This window comes from Panthera leo, chromosome C1 (assembly GCF_018350215.1).
Source record: "Panthera leo isolate Ple1 chromosome C1, P.leo_Ple1_pat1.1, whole genome shotgun sequence".
In the NCBI taxonomy this organism is placed as follows: Eukaryota; Metazoa; Chordata; class Mammalia; order Carnivora; family Felidae; genus Panthera; species Panthera leo.
The window spans coordinates 95676613-95701493 of record NC_056686.1 but is presented as its reverse complement, the minus strand read 5'-3'; the positions used below and the strand labels follow the sequence as shown (position 1 = coordinate 95701493).

Genomic DNA, 24881 nt, shown 5'->3' with positions numbered 1-24881 from the left:
GCTTCCTTGTGGCCTCCCACTGGGTTTCCTCCCCTGGACCTGGGGGCTGGGTTCCTCTCTGGCTGGGAGGAGTAGGGCCCTGGGCAGGGTGTGATGGTCCCACCCTCCCCTCTGGGGTCGCTTTGGAGAGCTTGGGAAGGCCACAAGGCCAGAGGGGGCCAGGCTGAGGAGACAAGGAGGCTTTTGCATAGAACAATATTTTGTTTTCAGTTTTTCTTCCTCCCCCTTCCCCCAATTGTTAGCAGCTTGATGTGTCATTCTCCCCAGCAGGGGAGGGGGTGAATGGCTTGGGTTGTAAACTCTCTCCCCCAGCCTTTCTGTCCTTCTGGAGGGGCAGCTCAGCTGGGCTCTGGTTCAAGCTGGGTTCCGGTTCAGGGTCAGGTGGGCGGTTAAGGCTTGGCTGGTGTGCGAAGGCTGTCTGCTGTGTCTTCAGAGCTCATTTCTCCACTCTGGCTCTACCTGCAGGGACAGGCCGTCTTCTCCCTCCCGTTCCTGGGGAGGTAGTCGTGACTTTGGGGCCCTAGAAAGAAAAGAGGTGAGCCTGTCTTCCTTACCTCATCCCCTAGCGCTGTCCCCTGCCTGGCCCAGCCATACCTGAGGTAGAGGGCCTGAGCTTGCTCAGACCTTGGAGTAAGTTCTGTCCCTGCTGCAGATCCAGTTTGGCAGGGAAGGGGCACCCGGTATACCCCCCGTTTTCTTTACAGAACTCCAGGAATCTGTAGGGTACAGGGACATTCACACACACAGCTGCACAGGCCTGGCTGAGGAGTGCCAGCAGAGGCTCGAGGCTAAGCCTTGGTCCTACCATGTGGGCCTGCGCCTTTGGGCGAGTTGCTTATCCTCTGTCGGGTAATTTAAGTGGGGAATTATGAGGAAGAACAGACCTGTGAATTAATTGAGCCACAAGAAGGTGCTCAATAGAGCTACACCTGCCCCAGGATGGGGGTTGTGGCCACCAAGAGGGATCATGGGGTAGGAATGCTCACACTTTCCAGTCAGGGTCATGGCCCAGGAGCAGCGGGTTGCCCACCACGATGAGCAAAGCCTTGGCCCGGGTCACAGCCACGTTGAACCTCTGAAAGGAAGGAGTGGTAGGGTCACGGGAGGGAAGGGCCTTAAGGAAGGAAGCATTCCTTCCACCCGCCAGGTCTCAAACCTTGGGGTTCTTAAGGAAACCCAGGTTGAAGTCCAGATCCAGCTGCACAAAGCTCTGGCTGCTCCGCACGGTGGAGATGAGAATGACGCTGCGCTCTTGGCCTTGGAACTCTTCTACGGAGCCCACCTGGAGGGCGAGACACAGGGCCTGCAGGGCTCGGGAAGCAGACACACACCCTGCCTTATGGAGCTCCCTATCCAGCGAGCTCCAAGGCAAGGCCGATGCCGGCACCGGGCATTTGTCACAGGGGAGGGAGTGAGCGTCCTGATAGGAGAGAACGGGAGATGCCCTGGAAGCTTAAGGGTGGATCCAGTTAAAGGGGTGTGGGCTAAAATTCTTCTAAGCAAAGAAAACGCGCTTGCAAGGACACAGGAACTCCGAGCAGTGGTTCTCAAACTTCCCTAAAGACAGTCACTAAACACTTGTTAAAGATATACAACCCAGACTTCCTAAATTGGAATCTCCAAGGGAGAAGCCTTTAAATCTTAGAGCACTGGTTTTCAACCGCGGCTGCACGTTAGATCACCTGAGGAGCCATAAAAAATACCGATGCCCTGGCTCTGCCCCCAGATAGCTGTGTTCACTGGCCGGGTGGGGCTCTGGCACCGGTGGTGCTAGAAGCTTTCCAGGTGATTCTTATCTGCAGCCAGTGTTGAGAACCACCACCTGAGTCAAAGCACTGACTGACTCAGAGGGTGGGAATGGTGAGCTGTGACACTATCACATGACAGGTCAGGCAAGCAGGGAGTTTGGACTTTATCCGTAGGGCATAGGCCTCAAACCAGCCTGATCAAAAGCATCAAGAATCCGGTGTGGTGTTTCCTGGTCCCGCCCCAGATAGACAAGCCAGGATCTGCAGGAGTGAGGCCTGGGGGGAGCCCCACTGGGTCTTAGGCAGTGAAGGCAGGGCGGGGCAGTAACACAGGCTGGAGTGCCAGAAGAGCTCTCTGGAAGCAGGGGAAGTGCAGGGGCACCGAAGGCAGGGAGCAAATGTGAAACGGTGGTGTCACCTTTAAGTCTTTGATGTCATCCAGTCCCCGAAGCTCCTTGTCAAGTTTGGTGATGCAATAACGGATTTTTTCCACCTGGAAGATGAGGACAGGTGCCTTTCTCTCATGCCATTACCCCAGTGTAAGAGGGAGCCAGGCAGAAGACCGGGGAGCTGGGGGGCAGAGAGGGAGGGACAGCTGACCTCTGAGCTCGTCTGACAGGGCTAGCAGAGACCTGAGCTTCTAGAACCTCCACCTAATCGTCTGGCTATGAAGGGGGTACCTTCGGGGGGGGGGGGGTCCCACCCTTGAGAGGAACTGAGGGCCTGACCTGCTTCCGGTAGGGAGAGATGACGCCCACGCTTCGGGGGCTCAGGCGGGCTTTGCCCTTCTTCGAGGAGGGGGCCAGGAGCAGCTTCAGGTAGGAGGTCACTGTGGCAGCCTCTTCAGGGTTGAAGAATGATGGGCTGTTACCCTCACGCTCGTCCTTGCCCATTACGCCGTGAAAGATGATGGGAAAGCCCTGGATACAGGTTCGGGGGAAACCTTCAGCCAGGCCTCCCTTCCCTCCCACCCCAAACCCACCCAGGGAATGCGGGATCCCAGGCCAAGGTGAAAGCCTGTGGCTTCCACTCAGAGGCTCCTCCTACCTTGCACCTTCGGTAGGAGGGAAGCTGGGGTACAGGGGTGGCAGCCTGACCCTGCCGGGTTCAGCCTCACCTGTCGAGGCAGACCCTCCCATCGGCAGAAGCGCTCTCGGTCCACGACGTCGGCACAGGCCTGCAATTCCCCATCATAATAGAGTCGGTTGGGAATGTCCAGTATGGTGGGGTGAGACCTGGGAGGCAAGAGGAGGAAGGAAGAGCAAGACCAGGGGCCAGGTTAGTTCTGCCCTGACCTTGGGGTCCCCTGCTCCACCTGCTCTGGGTCCACACATCCTCTTGCCACCCGCCCAAGTGGACGGTGGACTCATTGATCTACAGCGTGTTGCTAGGCACTGTTCACTGCACCAAATGTGCACAGAACCAAATGTGCTTCCTGAGCACATGTGGTCCGTAGGCCAGGCAGATTTAAAAGGAAAAAAAAAAAAAACACGCAAGAAATGGGGAGGTTCTCAAGTTTCAATTTTGCCAAGGAAGGATGATACAAAAACAACCATCACCTACTACTGCCATTATTTGATGAGATAATGTGTTAAATCTAAAAACAGAAGTAATAATAGATTGAACTCCCAGTGGACTTATCTAAGGAACTCCTAAGAACTTAGGAATTCATCATTAGGTACATGAATTCATTGAGTAAAGCAAGTATACTTTTTGATTTGAGTAACAATTAGCTTTTTGAAAAACTGTATCGTCTCTATTTTTCTCATTTCTCCTTGGACTGCCTCGACCCTTCATCTGGGACCCACACCAGACACATCCCAGTGTCTGGGAACCATGGACAATCCCCCGATACACAGATAAGCAAAATGCTCAAGAGCGAAGTCAGTTGCAAAGTCAGAGCCAATGAGTAGCGGTGATGGGGCTGGAATGGAGATCACCGACCTTCCAGATCATAGTCTTCCTGCATCACACAGCCTCTGAGCAACAGGACTGCAGGATGGAGCCTCCAGCGGGGGCTGCACAGAGTGGGTGAAGGCACAGATTGCAGGCGAGGTGAAGGTGCGGGAGTACCTGTAGTTGCGCAGCAGCTTGGTTATGAACTGGGGGTTATAGCCATTGGAGCCCTTCTTGTACAGGGCGTTGTAGGTCAGCAGCCGCTCCAGCAGGGAGTACCCCAGGCCATGCTTCTGGGTCAGCGGGGAGCGCAGCACGGGCCCCAGCTGCCTAGGGTCTCCTGCCAGCACCAGCTGCCCTCCTGGATTGTCTGTTTCCTTGACTTCCATCAGCCCTGAGAGGCAGGGTGCCGTGGGAGAAAGGTGAGCGGTGGGACCCCCCAACCCCATGCAGGGTGGCATGCACACAGCCCACCCTGAACCCCTCACCTGCTATGGCCACCAGGCTCTCAGGCTCCATGGAGTGGCCGGCCTCATCGATGAAGATGTGTGTGAAGTGATCGATGGGAAACTGAGCTGAGACCAACCTGGGAGGCGTCAGGCCAAGCAGGGGTCATATCTGGGTACCCAACTGGCAAACCTGAAAGCCCACCCAAACTGGCCCCTCACCCCACTGCCAGGCACCACTCTTCCCCATCTCTCCAGCCCGCTACTTCCTTACTTATACACATGATTAAGAGACACACACTTCCCACCTGCTGGCCGTGATGAGGGTGGTAATTAAGACACGATACTCCTGCAGCTTCTTCTTGGCGGGAAACACATAATCCCCTTTCTTCGCATCCCAGTTGCAGCAGGGCTGCGGGGTGTGAAGAGAGAGGAAGAAATCAGCTGGCTCTGTCCATCCTCACCCTCACTCTCGCTCTGGGCCCCCCAGGCAGTTTTCTTTCCCTCTCTCACTTCCCACACAGGGAAACAGACAACCAAACAGGGGTTCTGACCCATCCAAGCTCACACAGCGAGTATCCGAATCCAGGTCTAGTTTCCTGGCCCTGAGCATCTACCCTGAGCAGCCCAGCACCTGCCCTCCCCTGGCTCTCCACACTTCTCCAGGTACCTTGATGTCCTCGGGCACCATGCGAATGTCCCTGCTGGGGGCCAGGAGGCGGTAGATGGAGCTGGGCAGGTGGACCCGGAGCCGCTGGCAGAGAAGGTCAGCTCCTGAGTTGGACGGAGCGCAGGCCAGGATGTGGGCTTTGGGCAAGTGCTTCACCACCTGGGGTGGGGACAAGCACAGTGTGGGAAGCAGCTTCTCTGGCTCCAGGGGGAGGGATGGGGGAGAGACTCGGTTGTGACTCAGGTTGGCACAGGGTGGCATTTGTCTCCCGGACCTGAGGGAAGCAGGGACACAAAAGGCGAGTTTTGACCCCCCCCAACCCTCTGCTAGTCCAAGTAAGCACTTCACTGCTGGAAAACTGGCACAGTAAACATTCAGAATCTACGGTGGCTGAAACATGATTGGTGACTCCAAGAGTCACGTGGGACCCCACACCCTGCACAACGATGTTCAAATGCCACACAGACCATTGACGCCAGCCCAGGGGCGATCAGGAAGCTGGAGGCACCCAGAATCTGGGCACTGCTTGGTCCCTGGGGGAGTCAGCACCGGCCCCAGGTCTATGCTCAGGCCCCACCTGCTTAATGGCTTCCACCAGGGTGACAGTCTTGCCAGTGCCTGGAGGCCCAAAGATAATGTAGGGGGCTGGACGGGTGGTGCCCATAACGATGTTCTTCATGGCCTGCAGCTGCTCAGGGTTTGACTCCAGACTGCGGTCATACAGCCTGGCAGATGAACCAGAAACATGACGTCACCCGGTGTCCCGGAGGCCTCCCTGACTCCAGCGCCCACGCCCCACACCCCAAGTGGCCCCCCTTACACCCATGCCCAGTCTCACTTGAGCTTCACATCTGAGGGCAGCAGCGGGACCCCACGGGAGGCCACAGGAAAGAGCATGGGCCACAGCAGCCAGCGCCCCGTCAGCTCCAGGGCACGGTGTTGCACCCGCAGGGGCTGGCGGTTGAAGGTGAAGTTCACCTTGAAGGTCAGCCCATCCACAAAGCGGCTCAGGAGGCTTTAGGAAGGGAGGAGGAAGGAAAAGCTCCAGTAAGAGGGCATCTCTCTGCATCTACTCTGGCTCCACTCTCTTTTCAAGACAGTCATGCAATCCCTCCAGAAGAAGCTACTGAGACATCTCAGGGTCCCCCTGAAGAAAAGCTTCCTGCTCAATCCCTGGGGTCCCACTGGTCTCAGGGAGAAACAAATCAGCTCCTCTGGCCTAAGAAACATTTGTAGACCCTTCTAGCAGCTCATGGTTCCCCCAACACCCACCTCATGGAAAAGCTCAGCTTGACACGGTCCAATTCCACCTTGTGTACAAAGCCCTTGTAGGTGACGGGGTCCTCCTGATGTGTCTCAGAGGACAAAAGTGCAAACAGGTGGTCACCCCGCAGCACTGAGGGGCGGCTCTCGGTCACTCCGGGAACCTATGGGGGGTGGACATAAGCAAGCTTCTATCCCCAGGGATGGCTACTGGAGGACCCCTAGGTCTCCAGACCGCCTGTGAGGGACAAGGATTGAGCGTTGTCCTTCTATCCCAAGACCCAGGGAGCTTTGCTTCTTTCCTCTCCCGCCTGACAGGGCAAAAGTTGGGATGAGCAAGGAGACAGTCTGCCCGAGCTGCACAGAGAGTGCTGAGCCCAGCAGTCCTGGAAACTCTCCAGGACACGATTCTCAGCCCATCCGTGTGCCCTCTTGGCCAGCTCAGTTCCCGCTCTGCCCTTGAATCCTTGTTCAAAACTCAGTTCCTGCAGGAATCGTTCCTTGATTGCCCCCCACCCCCTTCTCTCTCACCAGCTGCCCTCCTCAGCACTTGCGTGCAGGAACTCTGGGCTTGTGCGTACAACACTCAGCATCTGACATCTGGAAAGGGATCTAGGCCAGCTCTGTGCTTTTCAGATAAGGCAACAAAGGCCCAGAGAGAGCAAGGGACTTGCCCAAGGCCACACAACTAGTGGTAGCAACGTCTAGACTAAAACCCAGGTCCTCCCCATCAGCCTGCTCTGACACCTGTTTTGGGCTCTCTGCTCCTTGCTGAGCCCCCTGGGGGCAGGAACAGCATTCTACTCTCAGGCTGGCTGACTCGAGCCCACCCTCCCCACCCAGGATCCGAGCCCTGACCTCCAGTGTGAGCAGTCTGGGGTTCTGGTCTACGGGGTCCCAGGTCATGGGCACCGACTCCAGGTCGTAGTGCCGGATGTCATGCTCCATCTGCAGCTCCTCCAGGTGCAGCAGCAGCCGGAGCTTCACCTCGTAATTTCTCCACTGCAGGGCTGTCTCGAGCTGGGCCCTGGCGGTGATGGTTGGGCAGGTAGGAGGGGGCAGGGACAGGATGGGTCAGGCAACCCCTGCACCCAGGAGCATCCACCCTCTCCCATCCGTGGCTCTGGGACTATGAAAGCACCAGGAATCAGGGAGGACCAGAAGGGCAGAGAAGTGGGTGGGGGGTCAGAGGCCTCAGAGAATGGAATCCTGGCTCTCCGTCCTTCCGACACCCCTGCCCCCACCTCAGATCTGACGTGGCATTTATACCATGGATTCTGGGGCCTGGAACATTCTCCTCGCTAAGATAACTCCTATGCTTACACCCTCACTTCATTCATGTGTCATTGTCTGCTCAAATGTCACCTTCTCAAAGAGGGCAGCACTAACTGCCCTCTGCAAGACAGCACAACCCTTCCCCTTCCCCGAAAGTTTAGCTTTGGTAGAGTTCTTCACAGCACTCGTCGCTACATGAAACTATAAGATAAATGCTCATTTCTCCCTACTGCAATGAGCAAGGCCCTCATGTGAAGAATTCACCTTGAATGGTGCGCAGCACGAGGTGCGTGCTCTGTACGGGAAGGAAGGGAGGGGGCATGGGAGGCTGAGGACAGAGGGATGGGGCGGGGGATGGGGGTGGAGAGACACAGAAAGCAGCATGAGGTGGGGCAGAAGGGGGTCTCTTACTTGATCTCAGCAATCTCCTTTGGGGCAGTGAAGATACTTGTCCCCTGAAGAAGGATGGGGAGCAGCTGCCGGAGGCGAGGGGGTGGGTAGTATGTCCCCAGCGCCATGCTCAGCTCCAGGTCATAGCCCTTAGCGCTGCAGGAGCCAGGGAAGAAGAGTGGTCACAAACTCAGAGATCCCTCCCCTTCAGAGAGGTGGAGAAGGCTCCTCCCTGGAAGATGCCCGAAGCCCTTCCACAAACTATTGCTGAAGGGGGTCGGCAGATTTTGTACAAGGAGGCAGAACTCACTACTCCATGAGGATGCTCACCCCAATTCTCATTTCTGGAAAGTACTATTCATGGAAACTTCCAAAAGTCACATATTTAACACCCATATGTGTAAATAATATGGATATAAAAAAATACATGCTCATTAGAGAAAAATAAGTGGGTAAATACATAACATTCTCCCCATCCGGGGATAATCAATAACTTTTTGATAGCTAAACTTCCAGGTTTCTGTCAATTTGTATTACATACATACAGTTTTAACAAAAAGAGCACAATTGCCTATCGTTCACTTTTCTACCTCAGTATTTCATAAACACCTAGCCATGCCACACAGAATATACGATTCTATTCATATGAGGGGCGCCTGGGTGGCTCAGTCGGTTAAGTGTCGGACTTCGGCTCAGGTCATGATCTCACAGTTCGTGGGATCGAGTCCCACATCAGGCTCTCTGCTATCAGTGCAAAGCCTGCTTTGGATCCTCTGTCCTCCTCTCTCTGCCCCTCCCCTGCTTGCACCCTCTCTCTCAAAAATAAATAAACATTAAAAAAAAATTCTATTCATATGAAATATCTGAATAGGGAAATCTATAGAGACAGAAAGCAGAGTGGTTAAGGCTGGGAGGGAGGGATGTCCAGGTGGCTCAGTAGGTTAAGCATCCGACTTGATTTCGGCTCAGGTCATGATCTCACGGTTTGTGAGATGGGGCCCCGAGTTGGGCTTTGTGCTGACAGCATGGAGCCTGCTTGGGATTTTCTCTCTCCCTTTCTCTCTGCCCCTCTTCTGCTTGCACACACTCTTATTCTCTCTCTCAAATAAACTTAAAAAAAAAAAAAAAAAAAAGGCTAGGGGTCACCTGGGTGGCTCAGTCGGTTGAGTGTCCAACTTTGGCCCAGGTCATGAACTCACTGCTTGTGAGTTTGAGCTCTGTGTCTGGCTCTGTGCTGACAGCTCAGAGCCTGGAGCCTGTTTCAGATTCTGTCTCTGTCTCTCTGCTCCTCCCCTGCTCACGCATTCACTCTCCCTCTCTCTGTCCCTCAAATACAAACAAACATTAAAAAAAAAAAGGCTGGGAGGAAATGAGGAGCAAAAGGGTATGGGCTCCTTTTTGGGTAATGAAGTGTTCTAACCGGATCGTGGTGGTGGTTGCCCATATCTGTGAATATACTGAGAACCTGAATAGTACGGTATGTGAATTATCTCAAAAAAAGCTGTAAAAAAGACAGAGAGAAAGGTCTACACAGGCTGCCTGACAATCTATCATACAATCAAAAATGTTTAACATTTTTTCAGGCTCACCTGCAACTTCCTTCCCGAACAGAAAAAAATCTCTGAGGCCCAGAGGAGTTACGAACTCAGTTAGGAAAGGGGGCCCTGGTTCTGGCTCTGTGCTCTTCCCCAAGGTGCCCACCCTCATGCGGGGCACCCCAAACTGGACCGGGTTGGAGAGGAAAGGAGTTACCGGTCAGGTCTCTCTCCTTCCTCTATCCGGCTGGTCACTACAGGGTTTCCAGTGATCCGGGTCCGCTTGAAGGGAGTCGTGGGCTTCAGCTGTGCAGCCAGGGGACTGTGGGCAACGGCAGCCAAGAAGCGGGCAATGTAGAAAGTGCCGGCTCCTTCCGAACCTGACTCCCCAGGTCCCAGCAGCTCCCAGAGCACCGTGGCCGGGAAGTAGCCCACAAAGCTAGTCTTGCAGTGGACCTGGAGCTCGTAGCACTCGCCTGCAGGAGGACGGATGAGTGAGAGAGGACAGGGAGGGACCTTCCCACCAGTACCCTGCCTGCACACTCCCCCAGCAGCCACACCCCGGGGCAGGAGCCCTGACACAGCAACCCTTACCAGGGCAAGCCCCCGTCCACTAAAGGCTCTTTCCCGTGGAAACCCGCTCACCAGGGCCCAGTGGGCAGGGCAGCTCCTGGTCTCCATTGTAGAAGGCAAACTGGGGGGTCCGGCAGAGTGGGAAGAGATGAGTGAGGGTGACAGGCTGGGTTCCTCCATTCCGAAGCCTCAGGGTCAGCACCTCCTTGCGGTTCAAATCCAGGCGGATAAGGAGCTGCCCATCTCGGGCTTCATGGGGCCCCTGGACTTCCACGTCCACCCCATGTTTCCCGTGAAGATACTCAGCCCTGGGGAGAGTGGGAGTCAAGGGGGGGCTGGGACAGGAAGGGCCTAGACAGGGGAAGCTGGCGAAGTGCCAGCGGAGCTCAGGAATCCCACCGCCTCTCCCCAGACCAACTAGCTCCTTCCCTACCCTTCCCCCACTCCTTGAAGGAGGGGGCCTTACCCCAACCTGAGGCAACCCCCTCTTCTCTCAGCCAGATGGCTTCCCCGACACCCTGACCCCTGTGTCCTTGCACCCTCTTTCACATGCACGTGCATGCACACATACAGACACACACCTGTCGTAAAAGATCTTGGCTAGCAGTGACTTGTGGTGTTTGCTGATGTCTGACCCCACCTTCACTCTCCTTTTTTCTGGGAACCACACGTCGGCCCAGCGGTCGAGTCTGAAGAACCTGACCCGAGTCTTGGTGACGTAGGCCAGATTTGCAATCTTCATTCCATACAGCATGGAGGAGAAGCCAGGGGCAGGGGTCCCAAAGCTGCCGGAAGCAGAGGAGACTGGGAAGTGAGGGAAGGCAGCTCAACGGGGAAGGCGGGAGGGCAGGGTGTCTGTGGGTCGCTCTATGTGGGACACACCAGCCCTGCTGCGCAACAGGACAGGACCCAGGGACAGAGACTCAGGCTGGGGGGGGGGGGGGGTCACAGGAATTGTTAATGTTTTAAGGGAATTCAATAGGACTTCCCAAGACAAAATACGACTGTTTTAAACAGCAAGTTGTGGACTGTGTGTTTCGGAGGAGAACAGCCCAGTCATGGGCTGGTGATTTGGAGGACTAAGGGAAGAGAGAGAAAGAAACGAAGATTTTTTGGGGGGAAAAACTATTTGGGACAGAAAAAGAGATACAAATGACGTGGCAGAAAGAGCTAAGGTTAAGGGGAAGCCAAATAAGTTGATTCAGAGGGGGTGGACCTGGGGTCCTGCCTGATGGTGAGGAAGGAGAGAGGGGTCAGAGAGAGCACAGGTGTCCAGGGTGTGTGGGCAATGTGGCTGATCAGACAGCAGTTTCCACCCGAAGTCAAAGGGTGCAGGTGGATGGAACCCAAGCAGGAAGGGAAAGGATCCTTCTCCAGAGATCAAATAGCTTGGTTTTGCGCCTAGAGAAGGTGAAGACAGGGAAAACTGGTCAGAAGGTCAATAACCTCAAAGTCCAGTGCTGGAATTCAGTTTAGTCAACTCAACACTTACAGAGACCTGTTATGTGCCACACACTGCGCTAGAAGCCAGGGGTTCAATGAGGTAAGAGCCCGGCACAGACTGAACGCGTCAATCCTGGCGTCCTGCCGGGGGCACGGCCAAGGAGGTTTCCAGGGCAGCCTGGGGCCAAGGAGGGGCACCGAGCCAGGCTGTCCCAGGACAGAACGGAGTCCTGGAGAGTGAACGGGTGTCTACCAGACACAACAGGGAGCCAAAGGGTAAGCCAAGGTGGAGGGGCGTGCAAGGACAAGAGCTGGGGGCACAGGGCAACCTCCCACTCGGCCACCAGCTGGGTCTCCACTTCTCGGAGCCTCACTTTCCTCCCCTACAAAATGGGGGCAATGAAAACTTACCTCGGGGGGGTTGTTATGAGGGTTACATGGAGACGGGCACTGCAGTGTCCACTTAGCCCAGTGCTTGGCACATAAGGAGATCTCCGTAAGGTGTGCTATGATTAGTATCACACACAGTCTGGTTGTGCTACAGTGAAGTGTGGGACGGGGGTGATGGGAGGCAGCAGAGATGGACAGGCACCAGGTCACGCAGTGTTGCATGCCAGGCCAGGAAGCCTAGACTTGACCCTGAAGGCTAGCGGTCTTCCTCTAGTGGCACCCAGGAGCCGGGGACACCCCCACACGTGACATACTCCAGATCTGGACGGCTGACCACCCTCCCTCAATGCGTCGTAGGGAATGAAAGCAAATCCTAGCTCATAAGAACCATGGTAATCCCTATTTAACTATTACGGCTGGATCAGCACGGTCACTCACTGGCGTGTAACAAGATCATTTATGGTCTGGACAATTCCCTGGTGCCCCCTGCCTGTCACTCTGCCCCTTTCCCTCCTCACCCCAAGCAAATGAGAGTGATACTATTCAGAAGACTGTGAATCAGCTCTGATTTGTTTTAAAAAGGTAATAAATCATTTGAGAACATAACAGAAAATGCTCAGTAAATGCCACCTACTATTATTAGTATTCGTATTAGTAGTAATAGTAGGACTAACAGTAGCAGTGGTAGTAGGAGTAGTAACAACTTACTTTCAGCCCACAGCAGAGGCTACACTGTGGTTACAGAAGCCCCGAGGCTGGTGGGTTTTAAGCAGGGGAGTGGCAAGATCATATTTGCATTTCAGATGACTCTGGCATCAGGATTGGAGGATGGATTTGCTGGAGGCAAGACTGTAGGCAGGGACACCAGTTAGAAAAAGGCCATTGTAACAGTCCAATTAAAAGATGACAAGGGCCTGAATGAGGTGGTGGAAAGGATGGAAGAGGGGGCCAGATCTGATAATACTTAGAATGTAAAATTAGCAGAATCTGGTGGCGGACAGGAGGGGGAATGGAAGCTGGGAAGAGGGAGGAGTCCAGGACAAAACTCAGATCAATGGCTTGGCTTCCAGAACCATTTCTGAGATAGGAGGTAAAGGCAGGAGGAGGAGGAGGAGGAGGTTGGAGGGAGGACCATGACATTTGTATTTGGTATGTTCAGTTCGAGATTCCTGTGGTCCAGAGGCAGCTGGCTCCATGAGTTGGAAACTGAGAACTCAGGCCAAAGTCAAGCCTGAGTCTAGCCTGATATTCTGGAGTCCTCAGGTGGTAGTTATAACCATGGAAGTGTCTGGAATCTCCCCAGGGAGTGTGACTAGTCTGAGAAGAGCTGAGACCAGGACAACCCAGGGAGGAGGACAAAACAGAGAAGGAAGCCCTGAGAGAGGGAGGAGAATCAGAAGAAGTCTCAAAACCAGGCATCAGGCTCAAACACTGCCGGGAGGTCCAGTCATAAAGGGACCGAAATCAGGAGGAGTCACTGTCATCCGCCAGGGCCCCTTGCTTGGTAGGTTCCACAGATCGAGCACTGACTCAAATGCCAACAGAAGCCAGGCTCCCCAGGCATCTTTGATACCCGAGCACCTGAATAGTACCGTTTTTGAGCCATCAGTGTTAAGGACTCACGTCCCTCATAACTCCACTTAAGAAGACAACAGTGGAGGGGCACCTGGGTGGCTCAGTCGTTAAAGCATCCGACTCTGGCTCAGGTCATGATCTCGCAGTTTGTGAGTTGGAGCCCCTCGTCGGGCTCTGTGCTGACAGCTCAGGGCCTGGAGCCTGCTTCAGATTCCTTGTCTCCCTCTCTCTCTGTCCCTCCCCTGCTCACTCTCTGTCTCTCTCTCTCTTAAAAATTAAAAACAAAAAAAATTAAAAAAAAATTAAAAAAAAAAAAAAAAAAAAAAAAAAAAAAGGAAGACAACAGTGGAGATGCCTTGAAATGCAGCCAGCTCTCAGGGTAGTGCTGGGGAGGAAACAGGGCTCTCAGAGAGCCGAACAAACCCAAGAGTGCATGCCCTGTCCAGAGGGGGTAACTGTTAATCTCCATCGTTTCCAGACAGATGTGGCCAGCAGGGGACAGAGGCCCAAGATGGCCAGCATCTGACCTTTAAAAGAAGCCAGATCAAAATTTTCACATGGAATCTATTTTTGGAAACTTCTGCCTGGGCACATTGGCAGAAGGAACTCAACTCTGCAAGTTTCACAACTTCTGCCATGGGTACTACCACCTAAGTGTTTTCTCACATTATGCCCCGTGACTATTACCACTACCCAAACTCACCTCTCCCTGGTCTAAGGTGACAGCCATAATGAAAATAATTTTTTTCCAACCAGAAACTTAGTACGTAGCTGTTGGAAAAAAGTCCTAGTTCTTATATTATGCATCTAAGTCACCTAGATTTCTAGGAAAAAAGATCAAGACTTCAGTAGAAAAACTGAATAGTCACCTTACAGAACACATCGAGATAACCAGATGAAAAGATGTTCCAAAAGCAGAGAAATTGCAGATTAAAGTCAAAACGAAGGACTGTTTTATTTCGATCAGACTGACAACAGTGGAAAACAGCCATAACATGGATCGCTGTTGTGTGTATGTGGAGAAGGGGACTCTCACACAGTGCTCCTGGAAAGGTGAAATATGACAACCTTTTGGAAAAACAATCTGGTGAGGACTCCTAACATCTCTGAAACACAGGTATTTAACTCAGCAACTGCAGTTCTGGGAAAGTATCCCATGGAAAGGAAAGTACCTGTGTTTAAAGACATGTGCAAGGATGCTTACTGCAGAGGTATTCACAGGGGCTGAGAACTGGAAACAAAAACATGCCCATCAATAGGGAGATGTTAACACATTGTCAACACCCACAGCATGGAAAATACTAGGCAGCAATGAAAAAGAACGCACCACACCCACACAGACGGCTACAATTTAAAAGGCTGACAACACCAAGTGTTGACAAGGATAAGGACAGACCAGAACACTCATGCATTGTCAGCTGGAGTATGAACTGGTACGATCACTTCAGAAAAAGGTCTGTTTTGCAAAAAACTAAACATATGCTGCAATATTCTGATTTCAAATGAAAAGAATATTATGTGTGCAAAAAAAATGCACTAAAAAAAATGCAACTATAGGGGCACCTGGCTGGCTCAGGTGGTTAAGCATGCGACTCTTGATTTTGGCTCAGGTCATGATCTCAAGGTTTGAGTTCAAGCCCTGCATCGGGCTCTGTGCTGACAGTGGGAAGCGTGCTTGCGATTTTCTCTTGTTTCTCTGTGCCACTCCCTCCACTCGCACACTCGCTTGCTTGCTCTCTCAAAATAAACAAACATTTAAAAAGATTAAACTTAATTTAAAAATGCAAGTATAGGGGCGCCTGGGTGGCTGGGTCGGTTAAGCATCTGACTCTCAGTTTCAGCTCAGATCACGGTCTTGCGGTTTCATGAGTTCGAGCCCGACATCGGGCTGTGTGCTGCTTGGGCTTCTCTCTCTGCCCCTCCCCTGCTCACGCTGTCTCTGGCTCTCTCAAAATAAATAAATAAACTTAAAAAAAAAAAAAAAAGGAACTATATAATATCTAGTATAGACCTAGCACTGGTATTTATTAAAAAATACTTGCTGGGAGAATGAGTGAAAGAAATATCAAATAATTCCAGACTATTCTTTTATTAAAAAACGAAGGAGGGGACATTGCACTAAACCGCTGGCTGGCACACAGCACTGCTGTGCAGGGGCCTGTAACGTTACATGTCAGGTTGCATACACGGTCCACACGTGGACATGTATAATTATATAATGATATATATTATTATAGGTCTAATATATATATAATTTATATAAACGTTTACATATTTTATACATACTGTCCAAACCTGGAGACACATGTAATAATATATAAATATACATATATATACATGTAATAAATACACATAGAAATAAACATATATAAAGGAAGGTAGATAGTGGCAAGGAAGTAAAATGCATGAAGACCTGGTCACACCACTTTTATTTATTCATTTAATCATCCATTCATTCACTAGTGTTTGTTTACTTTTGAGAGAGAGCACTAGAGTGGGAGAGGGGCAGAGGAAGAGAGAGAGAGAGAGAGAGAGAACCTCAAGCAGGCTCCGCACCTTCAGTGTGGCCCCACGAACTGTGAGATCATGATCTAAGCTGAAGTCAGATGGCTGTGTATATTTGGAGTTATTAGTTGTAAGCAAAAAGAATAAATTATGGCTGATTTAAGTGATAAAAGCTAGTTACCAATAAATTGCTGAGAAGGTGAGAAACGGGCTCAGGAAACAGACAGGAACTAGGGAAGGCGGAGCAGCCTAACCCCAGACAAGGTCACAACAGAGGACCAGTCCAGAAGACTTTGCTGCCAACCACCAAAAAAGGAAGTTAAGCAACTTGCCTAAGATTTAAAAATAACAATAAACGTGTATTTACCCTGTGTCCCAGCAATGCTCCTCCTAGGTATATCCCCAAGCCAAAGGTACAAGGATGTTCCCAGCAATTTTATTCAAAATAGCCCCAAACAGGGGCACCTGGCTGGCTCGGATGAAAGAGCATGTGACTGTTCTTGATCTCGGGGTCGTGAGTTTGTGCCCTGTGTTGGGGGCAGAGATTACTTAAATACAAAATTAAAAAAAAAAAGAAATAGCCCCAAACTGAAAACAACATCCATGAACAGGAGAATGGATAAACAAACTGATTTGTATTCAGATGAAGAATACTACTCAGGGGCGCCTGGGTGGCTCAGTCGGTTAGGCGTCTGACTTCTGCTTGGGTTTCGATCTCACGGTTTGTGGGTTTGAGCCCCGCGTTGGGCTCTGTGCTGACAGCGCGGAGCCTGAAGCCTGCTTTGGATTCTGTGTCTCATTCTCTCTCTGCCTCTCCCCCACTTGTGCTCTGTCTCTCAAAAATAAATAAATGTAAAAAAAATTTTTTTTAAAAATATCACTCAGTGATAAAAAGCTGCCATACACAAGGCATGGATGAATCTCAAAAACATTATGCTGAAGGGCGTCTGGCTGGCTCAGTTGGTAGAGCAGTAGACTATCTCGGGGTTGTGAGTTCGTGCGCCACATTTCGGGTACAGTTTACTTAAAACAAACAAACAAAACATTATGCTGAGTGAAACATGGCGTTCAGAAGAGTGCATACCTCCTGATTCCCTTAAATGAAGTTCCAGACAGGCACAGTCTCAAAAAACATCAGAGTGGTGGGTACCTCTGGGTGGGGTAAGGGTGAGGACGAACTAGGAAAGATGGAGGAAATTTGGGGTGATGTCATGTTCTGTGTCTCGATAGGGACTACACACAGTGTATGGAAAGGTAGAATTAAAATGTGTCTACTTAAAAAAAATTTTTTTAATGGTTATTTATTTTTGAGAGAGAGAGAGAGAGAGAGAGACAGAGAGAGAGAGAGAGACAGAGTGTGCATAGAGCAGGGGCAGAGAGAGAGGGAGACACAGAATCTGAAGCAGGATCCAGGCTCTGAGCTGTCAGAGAACTCACGAGTCATGAGGTCATGACCTGAGCCAAAGTCAGACGCTTAACCAACTGACCCACTCAGGTGCCCCCAATGCGTCCACTTCTATCTAGAAGTTACACTTAATTTTTGAACACCTACAGTTAGTAATAATCATGCAGACGTGTTTGGTGTAAGTTGCACTGAAGTCTGTAACTTACTTTGAAATGCATCGAAAACACTAAGACGGACCAATGGGCAGATGTACAAAATACTAACTAAGAAATCTAGGGGGTGCCTGGGTGGCTCAGTCAGTTGAGACTCTGACTCTTCATTTCGGCTCAAGTCATGATCCTATGGTTATGGGATCGAGTCCCGTGTCTGCTATGCACTGAGCACAGAGCCTGCTTAAGATTCTCTCTCACCCCCTCTGTCCCTCTCCCCTGCTCACACACTCTCTCTCTCTAAAAACAAAAAAACAAAAAACAAACAAACAAACAAAAAACTAGGTGAGGGTATATGGGTATTCACTGTACAATTATTTCAACTTTTGTGTTTGAAGTCTGTCTGTCATAATAAAATGTTGGGAACACCATGATCGGGAATGACTTCCGTGATGTTTTGTTGAGTAAGAAAGCAGGATGTTGAAAACGCATAAAACATGATCCTTTTAAAATAAAACAACCCAAAAAACACCCCAGTTGATAGCTGAGTGTCCTGAGTGTGGGGCAGAATGTGGAACGGAGTTGGGATGGTGATATGGAGAGGGACCCACAATAAACAAGGATATAGTGTAACGATCCCATGGGGGCCAACTGACATAGGTGGGATGGAAGTATGGGTGCATACAGAGGTAAGTGAAAGGGTGGTCATCCAAAGCATAAAAAAACTTTCAAACACAAATATCCAACATAGAACATTAAGGGCCCTCACTCCCCCCTATCAGCTTAACTGCTTGATGTGTATTTTTTCAGACTTTTTTCTATACATACGAAAACTTTTTAAGCACTCAAGTGTTTTGTTTGCTGCACATACTCTCCTGCAACAGACCTCTTCACCACCATGGACTTCCTTCCAGGACATTTTACCAAGTCACCTCCCTCTTTTGGATGGCTGCAAAGGATTGCATAGTAGGAATGCAGGGGGCGTGTTTAACTGTTTGTCCAGCGATAGTTCGGTGCCTATAATGCTTGGCTTTTTCAAAGGTTACATACAATAACCACCCATGCACAAAAATTCTTGTACTAGTCGGTGATTTATGGGACAAATGCCTTCAAATAAACTTCTGGGTCAAACAGAATGACTCTTCACAACTTTGGCAAGTTCTGCCAAATTGTCCTCTATTTTTTTTTTTTTAAGTTTATTTATTTGTTTTGAGAGAGAGAGAAAGTGCGCGCACACGCGAGTGGCAGGGGCGGGAGCGAGAGGGCAGGTAGAGGGGCAGAGAGAGAGGGAGAGAGAGAATCCCAAGCAGCTGTCAGTGCAAAGTCCAATGCGGGGCTTGATCTCACAACGATGAGATCGTGACCTGAGCCGAAATCAAAAGCCCGATGCTTAACCGACCGAGCCACCCAGGTGCCCCAAGTTGTCCTCTAAACAGGTTGTACAAACTTAATGTTAATCACTAAAAATTTGAGAATACCCTTTTTCCAGACCCTGACATCAGAAATCTTCAATCTTTTCGATCACTGACAATCTGATAAACAAAAAAATGATATCTTGCTTAAATAGCATTCCCCTCATCACTAACACAGTCAAGGATCTTTCCTTCTGTTTATTAGTCATTTGTGTTTCTTCCCCTAAACCAGCAGGAGTCATTACCAAACACAAGTCGGATCACAGCCCCCCTTTATGACTCCACAGTCTACAAGATGAAGTCTAATCTTTTAACAAGGCACACACGGATCTTCTGTATAACTGGGATAATGCAAACACAGTTAATTAACACCATCAACAACAGGAAAAGTTTACTGAGCACTTCCTGTGTGCTGTTTGAAGTACCCGTAAGCATTATCTCATTTAATCCTCACAACAACGTAGTAACTATCATCATCCCATTTTAGAGAAGAAACTGAGGCACAGGTTCTGACGTCAATCCCTCCTTAAGTGTACGTCAGCCCTTCCCACTGTATCACTGTCACTCCTCTCTAGACTTTCCTGCCACTGTGGACATCTTTGGTCTGTAACGCCCTGACCTTGGCCCCTGCTATTTGTTCAGTGAACAATAACTAATCTTTTCAGATGCAGTGCAGGAAAGTCTCATGGCTAGAAGAATGGTATTTCAGAACATACTATCAAATTTGGCAGCCATCTTAAAGGGACATCTAGTTCTGTGTTTTACAAACTGTGGGTTGCAACTCTCATTAGTGGGTCAAGACCAGGATTTTTAGAAAATTGGAGTGGAACAGAATAAAAACATCAGAGGGCAGGGAGTGAGGCTATATATGGTTTCTAGGGTATGCATTGTTCCATGAAAGCTGTGTCCCAGGCTTCCAACTAAAATGTATTCTTTACTGTGGATAGAAGTCTAAACACACAGCCTTTCTCCATGCCAGAGACAGAACGATCTTTCCAAAACCCCTAATCCATCAGTCTCCTACTTGGAAACGATCTGTGCTTTCCTATTTCTGTTAAGATTAAAAAGTAAACAAACAAACAAAAGACTCTCTGCAGCTGGCAAGGTCCTGCCCCATCTAGTCCCTGCCTCCCTCTGGCCTCCCATCAGGGCCACTGAGTTCACCCTAAGCCCTTAGGGTGCTACTCCCTCTGGGTCTGGAATGCTGTCCCCTTGCCCCTTAACATCTGTGAACTCCCGTTTATCTTTCAAGATTCTGTTTAAACATGACTTTCTCCCAGAAACCTCTGATTCCGAGGTTGGGTGTCCAAGTTACATACTCTCAGAGTACTGGACCTTTTGTTCTAAGCACTTATCACAAAAGTAATTAAATAATTATGTTTCATTGCCACCTCCTTCCTTAGGCTCCTTCTGCATCCACAGCGACTCACACTGTTTTGCTTTGCTCACAGGAAGCATTCGGCCGAAATTTGTTGAAGAATGAGTCTCCTGCCTAAGGCAAGAGCAGTCTTCTCTTGAAACTTTTCCTGACATCAGTCGTTCCTCCTAACCATCACTGTACTAATGACAGCTACCACTTCCAAAGCCCATGCAACATGCTACACATGGTAAGGGCTTTACCTGTGATAGCTCATTCTGGCCTCACACACAGCCCTGAGAGAAAGGCATTCTTTTACATGCGTTACAGGAAAATTTAGATAGTTGCTCAAAATTCAATGCAACTCCGGGCGCCTGGGTGGCTCAGTCAGTTAAGCGTCTGACATCAGCTCAGCCCATGATCTCACAGTCCATGGGTTCGAGCCCCGCGTCAGGCTCTGTGCTGAGAGTTCAGAGTATGGAGCCCTGTTTCCCCCCCCCCCCCCCTCTGCCCCTCTCCCACTCCCACTCTGTGTCTCTCTCTCTCTCAAAAATAAACATTAAAAAAAAAATGCAAACTCGTGAATGGCCAACCAGGATTTGAACTCCAGCTATCCAAACACTCTCCCAGCCCCTAAGGTACTGTATTACATGTTTGTCTACACATCTGCCACCCCCACTAGACTGTGATTACAGGCAGGAACCGAGGCACAGGCACAAGCAGAGCCTCGTTAAGTATGTTTTGCTAAATAACGAATGATGGGAAAAGGCCAAAGTTAGCAGTAGAGGATGCAACATCCTGAAATACCCTAGCTGGAAGGGATGCACCCCTCCCAGTGTAGGAAGGCTCCCTAGAATTCCGTGTGTGTGTGTGTGTGTGTGTGTGTGTGTGTGTGACTTGCAATAGCTCTCTGGTGGCCCATTCTCTTGTAGATCAACTGTACTTACTAATTCAATTCCATTCCGCCAGCACTTACAGAGCATCTGTTACATCCCTGGCTCTATGCTGGGGACTGAGGAAGGTGCAAACGTGAGGAAAAGCCTATCCCCGCCTTCAGATCAGGGAAGCTGGTCGCACACTAGCTCCAACGCAAGGCAGTGCAATGGGGCTATAACCTGGCTGTGAACAATGAGCTCTGAGAGCCCAAAGGAAGAAGCCATGAATTCCCACTGGGAAGATGAGGGCTGATGTCACAGCATTCCTGTCTGGGTTTAAAGGATGTGTAAGAAAGTTCTCTATAATCGTAATAGAAATCTCCACCTGGTATGGAGAGGGTGAGGGGAACATGTTGAATGAAGCTAGCCCAGCCTTCTGAAGTGACAGGGAAGCATAATCCTCTCCACCACGACAGACTTCAAAATATTCAAGGATTACTGCCTTGTTCTCTCCAATGTTTCTCTTTTCAAGGCAAACATTTCTCAGGTTTTTTGTTTTTGTCTTTTTTTTTTTTTTTAAGTAATCTCTACCCCCAATGTGGGGCTCGAACTCACGACCCTGAGATCAAGAGTGCCATCCTCCGCTGAATGAGCCAGCCAGGCCCCCCCTCAGTCTTTGACTGGGTTTCATGACAGAATACGAATCAGCACGTAAGCTGTTTCCCTCCCCCTCCTCACTGTCAATCCTTCAAGGCCAAGGTCAGTGTCCTTCTCCATTGAATTCCCTACTAACTACAGGAGTATTCTTATTTGCATAAGAAAACACCAAATTCCCTAATAATTCCAGGGGAATGGTATCTTATTTGCATAAAAAACAAGTGCACATAGTAAAATTACTTTTGAAATCCCTTAAATTCACCCATAATGTGCTTTATATGTGGTTTTCTGTATGCAGTCTGACAGAACATCTTCCCCAGTACTGGAACATACTGTGTAGCTTTCGTTGAGAGCTGACAGAGACCCTCTCCTTGACCAAACTTCAGTCGGGCTCCTCTGAACCCTATTCTCAATTAGGCCTCTACCTTGCCCCCCACCTCTTAATATGTCTTTAGTAGTTTTCCGTCCACTGACCCCCTCACTCGGCTGACAACTACCAATTCCCAGCTGTCTTTGCCGTGTTGGGAGTAGAGCACTCTCTCCTCTACTACAGTAACTCTACTGCAATAGTCCTCCATAAAGTCTTTCCTACCGGTCTAACAAGCATCCAAATACATTCCTTCAGAGCCCAAAGTAGCTGGCTTGTGTTCAAAGGCACCTGTACTTGTGTTGGGGAACACAGGTGAAAGCACGGATGTGGCTTGTTGATAATGCCTCTCAATAGTACCTGCTCTTTGCTTACTTCTCTTTGACATGTTTCCTAGTTCTATTATACTCCGCGCGTTATTTTACCATCTATGCTAGTATTCTGTATGATGCATACTGCAGGCCTATCAAAGCCTCTCGTTCCCTGGCATCTTGTACTGTTCACCTTTCCATTCCCCAAAGCCCAGCACGGGGTGAGGGCATAAAACGGGTCATAACCGCTGACCCTTCCTCAGATGTTGCTGGAGCCTGTTCATGTCCCTCTTAAAATGGGACATTTCATTATTGATTTAAACAAACAACCCAGATGTGATCTGGAGAGTCACTATTTCGTCCCCCCCCCCCCCCCCCAAAAACCACACTTCTCTTAACACAGTCTAACACTTCTTGGACTCTTTTGGCAGCCATACCGGCCTTTTGGTCTGTTGAAACCCACAGCCTTTTTCAGGAGGTGTGTTAGGAAGCCGAAATCCCCACCACCCCGCATGTATTTGTGTAAGTCTTCACATTTATCCCTGTTAAACTGTGTTCCGGCCCAAGGCTGCAGCCTGTTGATAGGTGTTTCTGAAGCACAATTCTGTGGTCTGCCAGAACGAAGCGTCTGGTTTTCACTTCGATAGCAACAGGGGGGCCCAAACAGCCTGCAGCTACAGGGTGAGAAAGGCCTCCAGGAGGCTGGCCCTGGGTCTCCATGGAGAAGCCACAGGTGCTAATGGAGGTTTGGTGCGTATATAGTTTGAGCCCTTTTCTTCTTTGCCGAGCTGCCGGAGATTCTCCCTCCCACACTGGGTCTCCTCGGCTCCCCGGGATAGCGGACCCCCTCGGCAAGCAGCCCCTCGGCGGCGGGGCGGGGGTCCCCGCAGAGCCCGCCAGGGCCGGCCGCCAGCCGCAAGCAGCTCCCTCCCGCGGTCCCGCGATGCCTGGGCCCCCTCTCGCGCTCCCCTCCCCCAGGCCGAGCGCCCCCCCTCCCCCGGCCCCGCGAGCGGCGCGTGGGCGCGGGACCCCGCTCCCCGCCAGGGCCCGGGCCGCGGGGGGCGCGGGCTGCGCGGGCGGTTCTGCGCCGGGACTGGGCGCAGGGGCCCGGCCGGGTAGAGCGGGCGGGCTCCGGGCGGCGCTGGCGGGGCGTGGGCACGGCGCGGGAGGGGAGGTCTGCGCCGCCCCGGGACCGGCTTGCGCCACTGGGGGAGCTGCGTCCCTCCGCGCCCCGGGGCGGGAAGGGTGGCCCCGCGGCGAGGGGTCGTGGCGGCGAGCTGGGCCCGCGAATCTGGGCCGGGGACTGGGCCGGCCCGTACCTGATCTTGAAATCCCAGTTATAAACGGTCCGCAGCCGCTCGCGATCTGTCTCCATGTCCAGTCCCCGAACGACCAGGAAACTCTCGAAGCACTGGCCCGTCTCCCGAAGCTGCCGGCAGCTGAACTTACTGGGCATCGCGGCGGCGGCTGCGGCTGCGGCCCAGGCAGGAGGGTCCGTGGAAATGAAACTGAAAGTCGCCGCCGCGGATGTAAGTTGGCGGCCCTAGGATGAGGGTGCAGCAGGGGGAAGCCCCCTAACTCTGACCCTCTGATCTTGCAGGCTCCCTTCTCCCCACCAGGCTTCCCTCCTCGGTTCTTTTCCTACCTGAGTCTTCCCTTCGGTCTCTCCGTCCAATCCCCTCCCCCTCCTCCCATTAACTCTTTCCTAAGGAGTCTGACCCCTCCCTCAGGGCCCTCCCCTTACCCCAAGCTCCCTCCCCTGGCTTCGAGCCAGAATCTGAACGTGGCTACCGCCTGGGGCCCCCTGAGCAGCCCAGGGAGACTTCCGAGCCTCAGCTAGGGCTACTCCCACGCCCACCCCCCCCAGAGCCTCGGGACTTATTGAAAAGCAGGAGAGCAAAGGGCAGGGACTGGGACCTGGGTTGGCTGCAGCTGGACTGGGGCAGCTCATCCAGCACCTCCCCCAGACTGCTAGGGACAGAAATCAGTACGGAAGCGAGCGGCACGCCCCCCTCCCCCATTCTCCCTCCTCGAGCTTTCAGACGCAGGGAGGAAGGCATAAGAGCCAAAGAAGTTCGGGGGGGTGGGGGGTGGTGGGGAAGAACCAAGTGTCTCTGAGATAAAGGTGTGTACGTGTGGGAGGGAGGGACAAGGGGCTCCGCCAGCACGGAACAGTCATTACTTTTCTCAGCCACACAGGTTTCGTTTTAGGGGAAAGGCTGGTGATCCCTGCCCTTGAGCCACACATATTTGGGCACTTAATTGCATTCCAGTCTGTATTGCTCTTTAATTGTTACTCGTATATAAGCAAGGGTTGCCCCACTCATCAAAATATCAGCCTGAGAGCAAGAGACTGGTCTCTTACGCAATAAATGGTTAATAGCTACAGCATCAGTACCAGGAAGAGAAGTAATAGACTAGCGTGCTTCTGAAGACAATTAAGACAAACTAAAGGGGGTGGGGCTCCCACAACAAACATAAAACAAGCCTCTGCATCTATTTATGCTCCCTAATAACAAAAACACACCAACTAGAATGGGGCAAAGAACATAAAAAGTTATGTAAAAAAAATTCTTCAAAAAAATATACCAGTTACAAAAATATTAAAGGTAGTGTTTTTCTGCAAAGTAATTCCCTGT

General features: G+C 51.1%; 1 protein-coding gene across 7 annotated transcripts; it reads right to left on the bottom strand.

Annotated features, from left to right (window-relative positions):
- Window positions 1-198: 198 nt before the first annotated feature.
- On the bottom strand, window positions 199-24316 carry MOV10 (Mov10 RISC complex RNA helicase). Of its 7 annotated transcripts, none has more exons than XM_042953447.1 (21): window positions 23987-24308; window positions 23562-23785; window positions 10378-10581; window positions 9869-10104; window positions 9441-9699; window positions 7710-7844; window positions 6882-7050; window positions 6033-6187; window positions 5599-5775; window positions 5338-5485; window positions 4761-4919; window positions 4399-4502; window positions 4133-4230; window positions 3822-4038; window positions 2866-2983; window positions 2477-2668; window positions 2167-2241; window positions 1157-1282; window positions 987-1075; window positions 595-716; window positions 199-520 (listed from the first exon to the last, which is right to left on the bottom strand). In XM_042953447.1, exons 1-21 carry the CDS (start codon window positions 24191-24193, stop codon window positions 456-458), a joined length of 3279 nt encoding a protein of 1092 aa, XP_042809381.1. In that variant the 5' UTR covers window positions 24194-24308; the 3' UTR covers window positions 199-455. The 7 variants fall into 7 exon arrangements, with proteins under 7 accessions (XP_042809381.1, XP_042809385.1, XP_042809384.1 ...); XM_042953451.1 differs by having other exon boundaries at window positions 23562-23750; window positions 23987-24006; XM_042953450.1 differs by lacking the exon at window positions 23987-24308 and adding an exon at window positions 23888-23932.
- Window positions 24317-24881: the final 565 nt, after the last annotated feature.

Excerpts from the sequence above, each read along its gene's own strand:
- MOV10 (XM_042953447.1), bottom strand. The coding sequence starts at position 24,193 with ATGAGCTGCCCCAGTCCAGCTGCAGCCAACCCAGGTCCCAGTCCCTGC. Across the intron at positions 5,776-6,032 it reads AAGCTGAGCTTTTCCATGAG|CCTCCTGAGCCGCTTTGTGG; the intron begins GTGGGTGTTGGG and ends CCCTTCCTAAAG. Across the intron at positions 2,984-3,821 it reads AAGCTGCTGCGCAACTACAG|GTCTCACCCCACCATACTGG; the intron begins GTACTCCCGCAC and ends CTTGCCTCCCAG.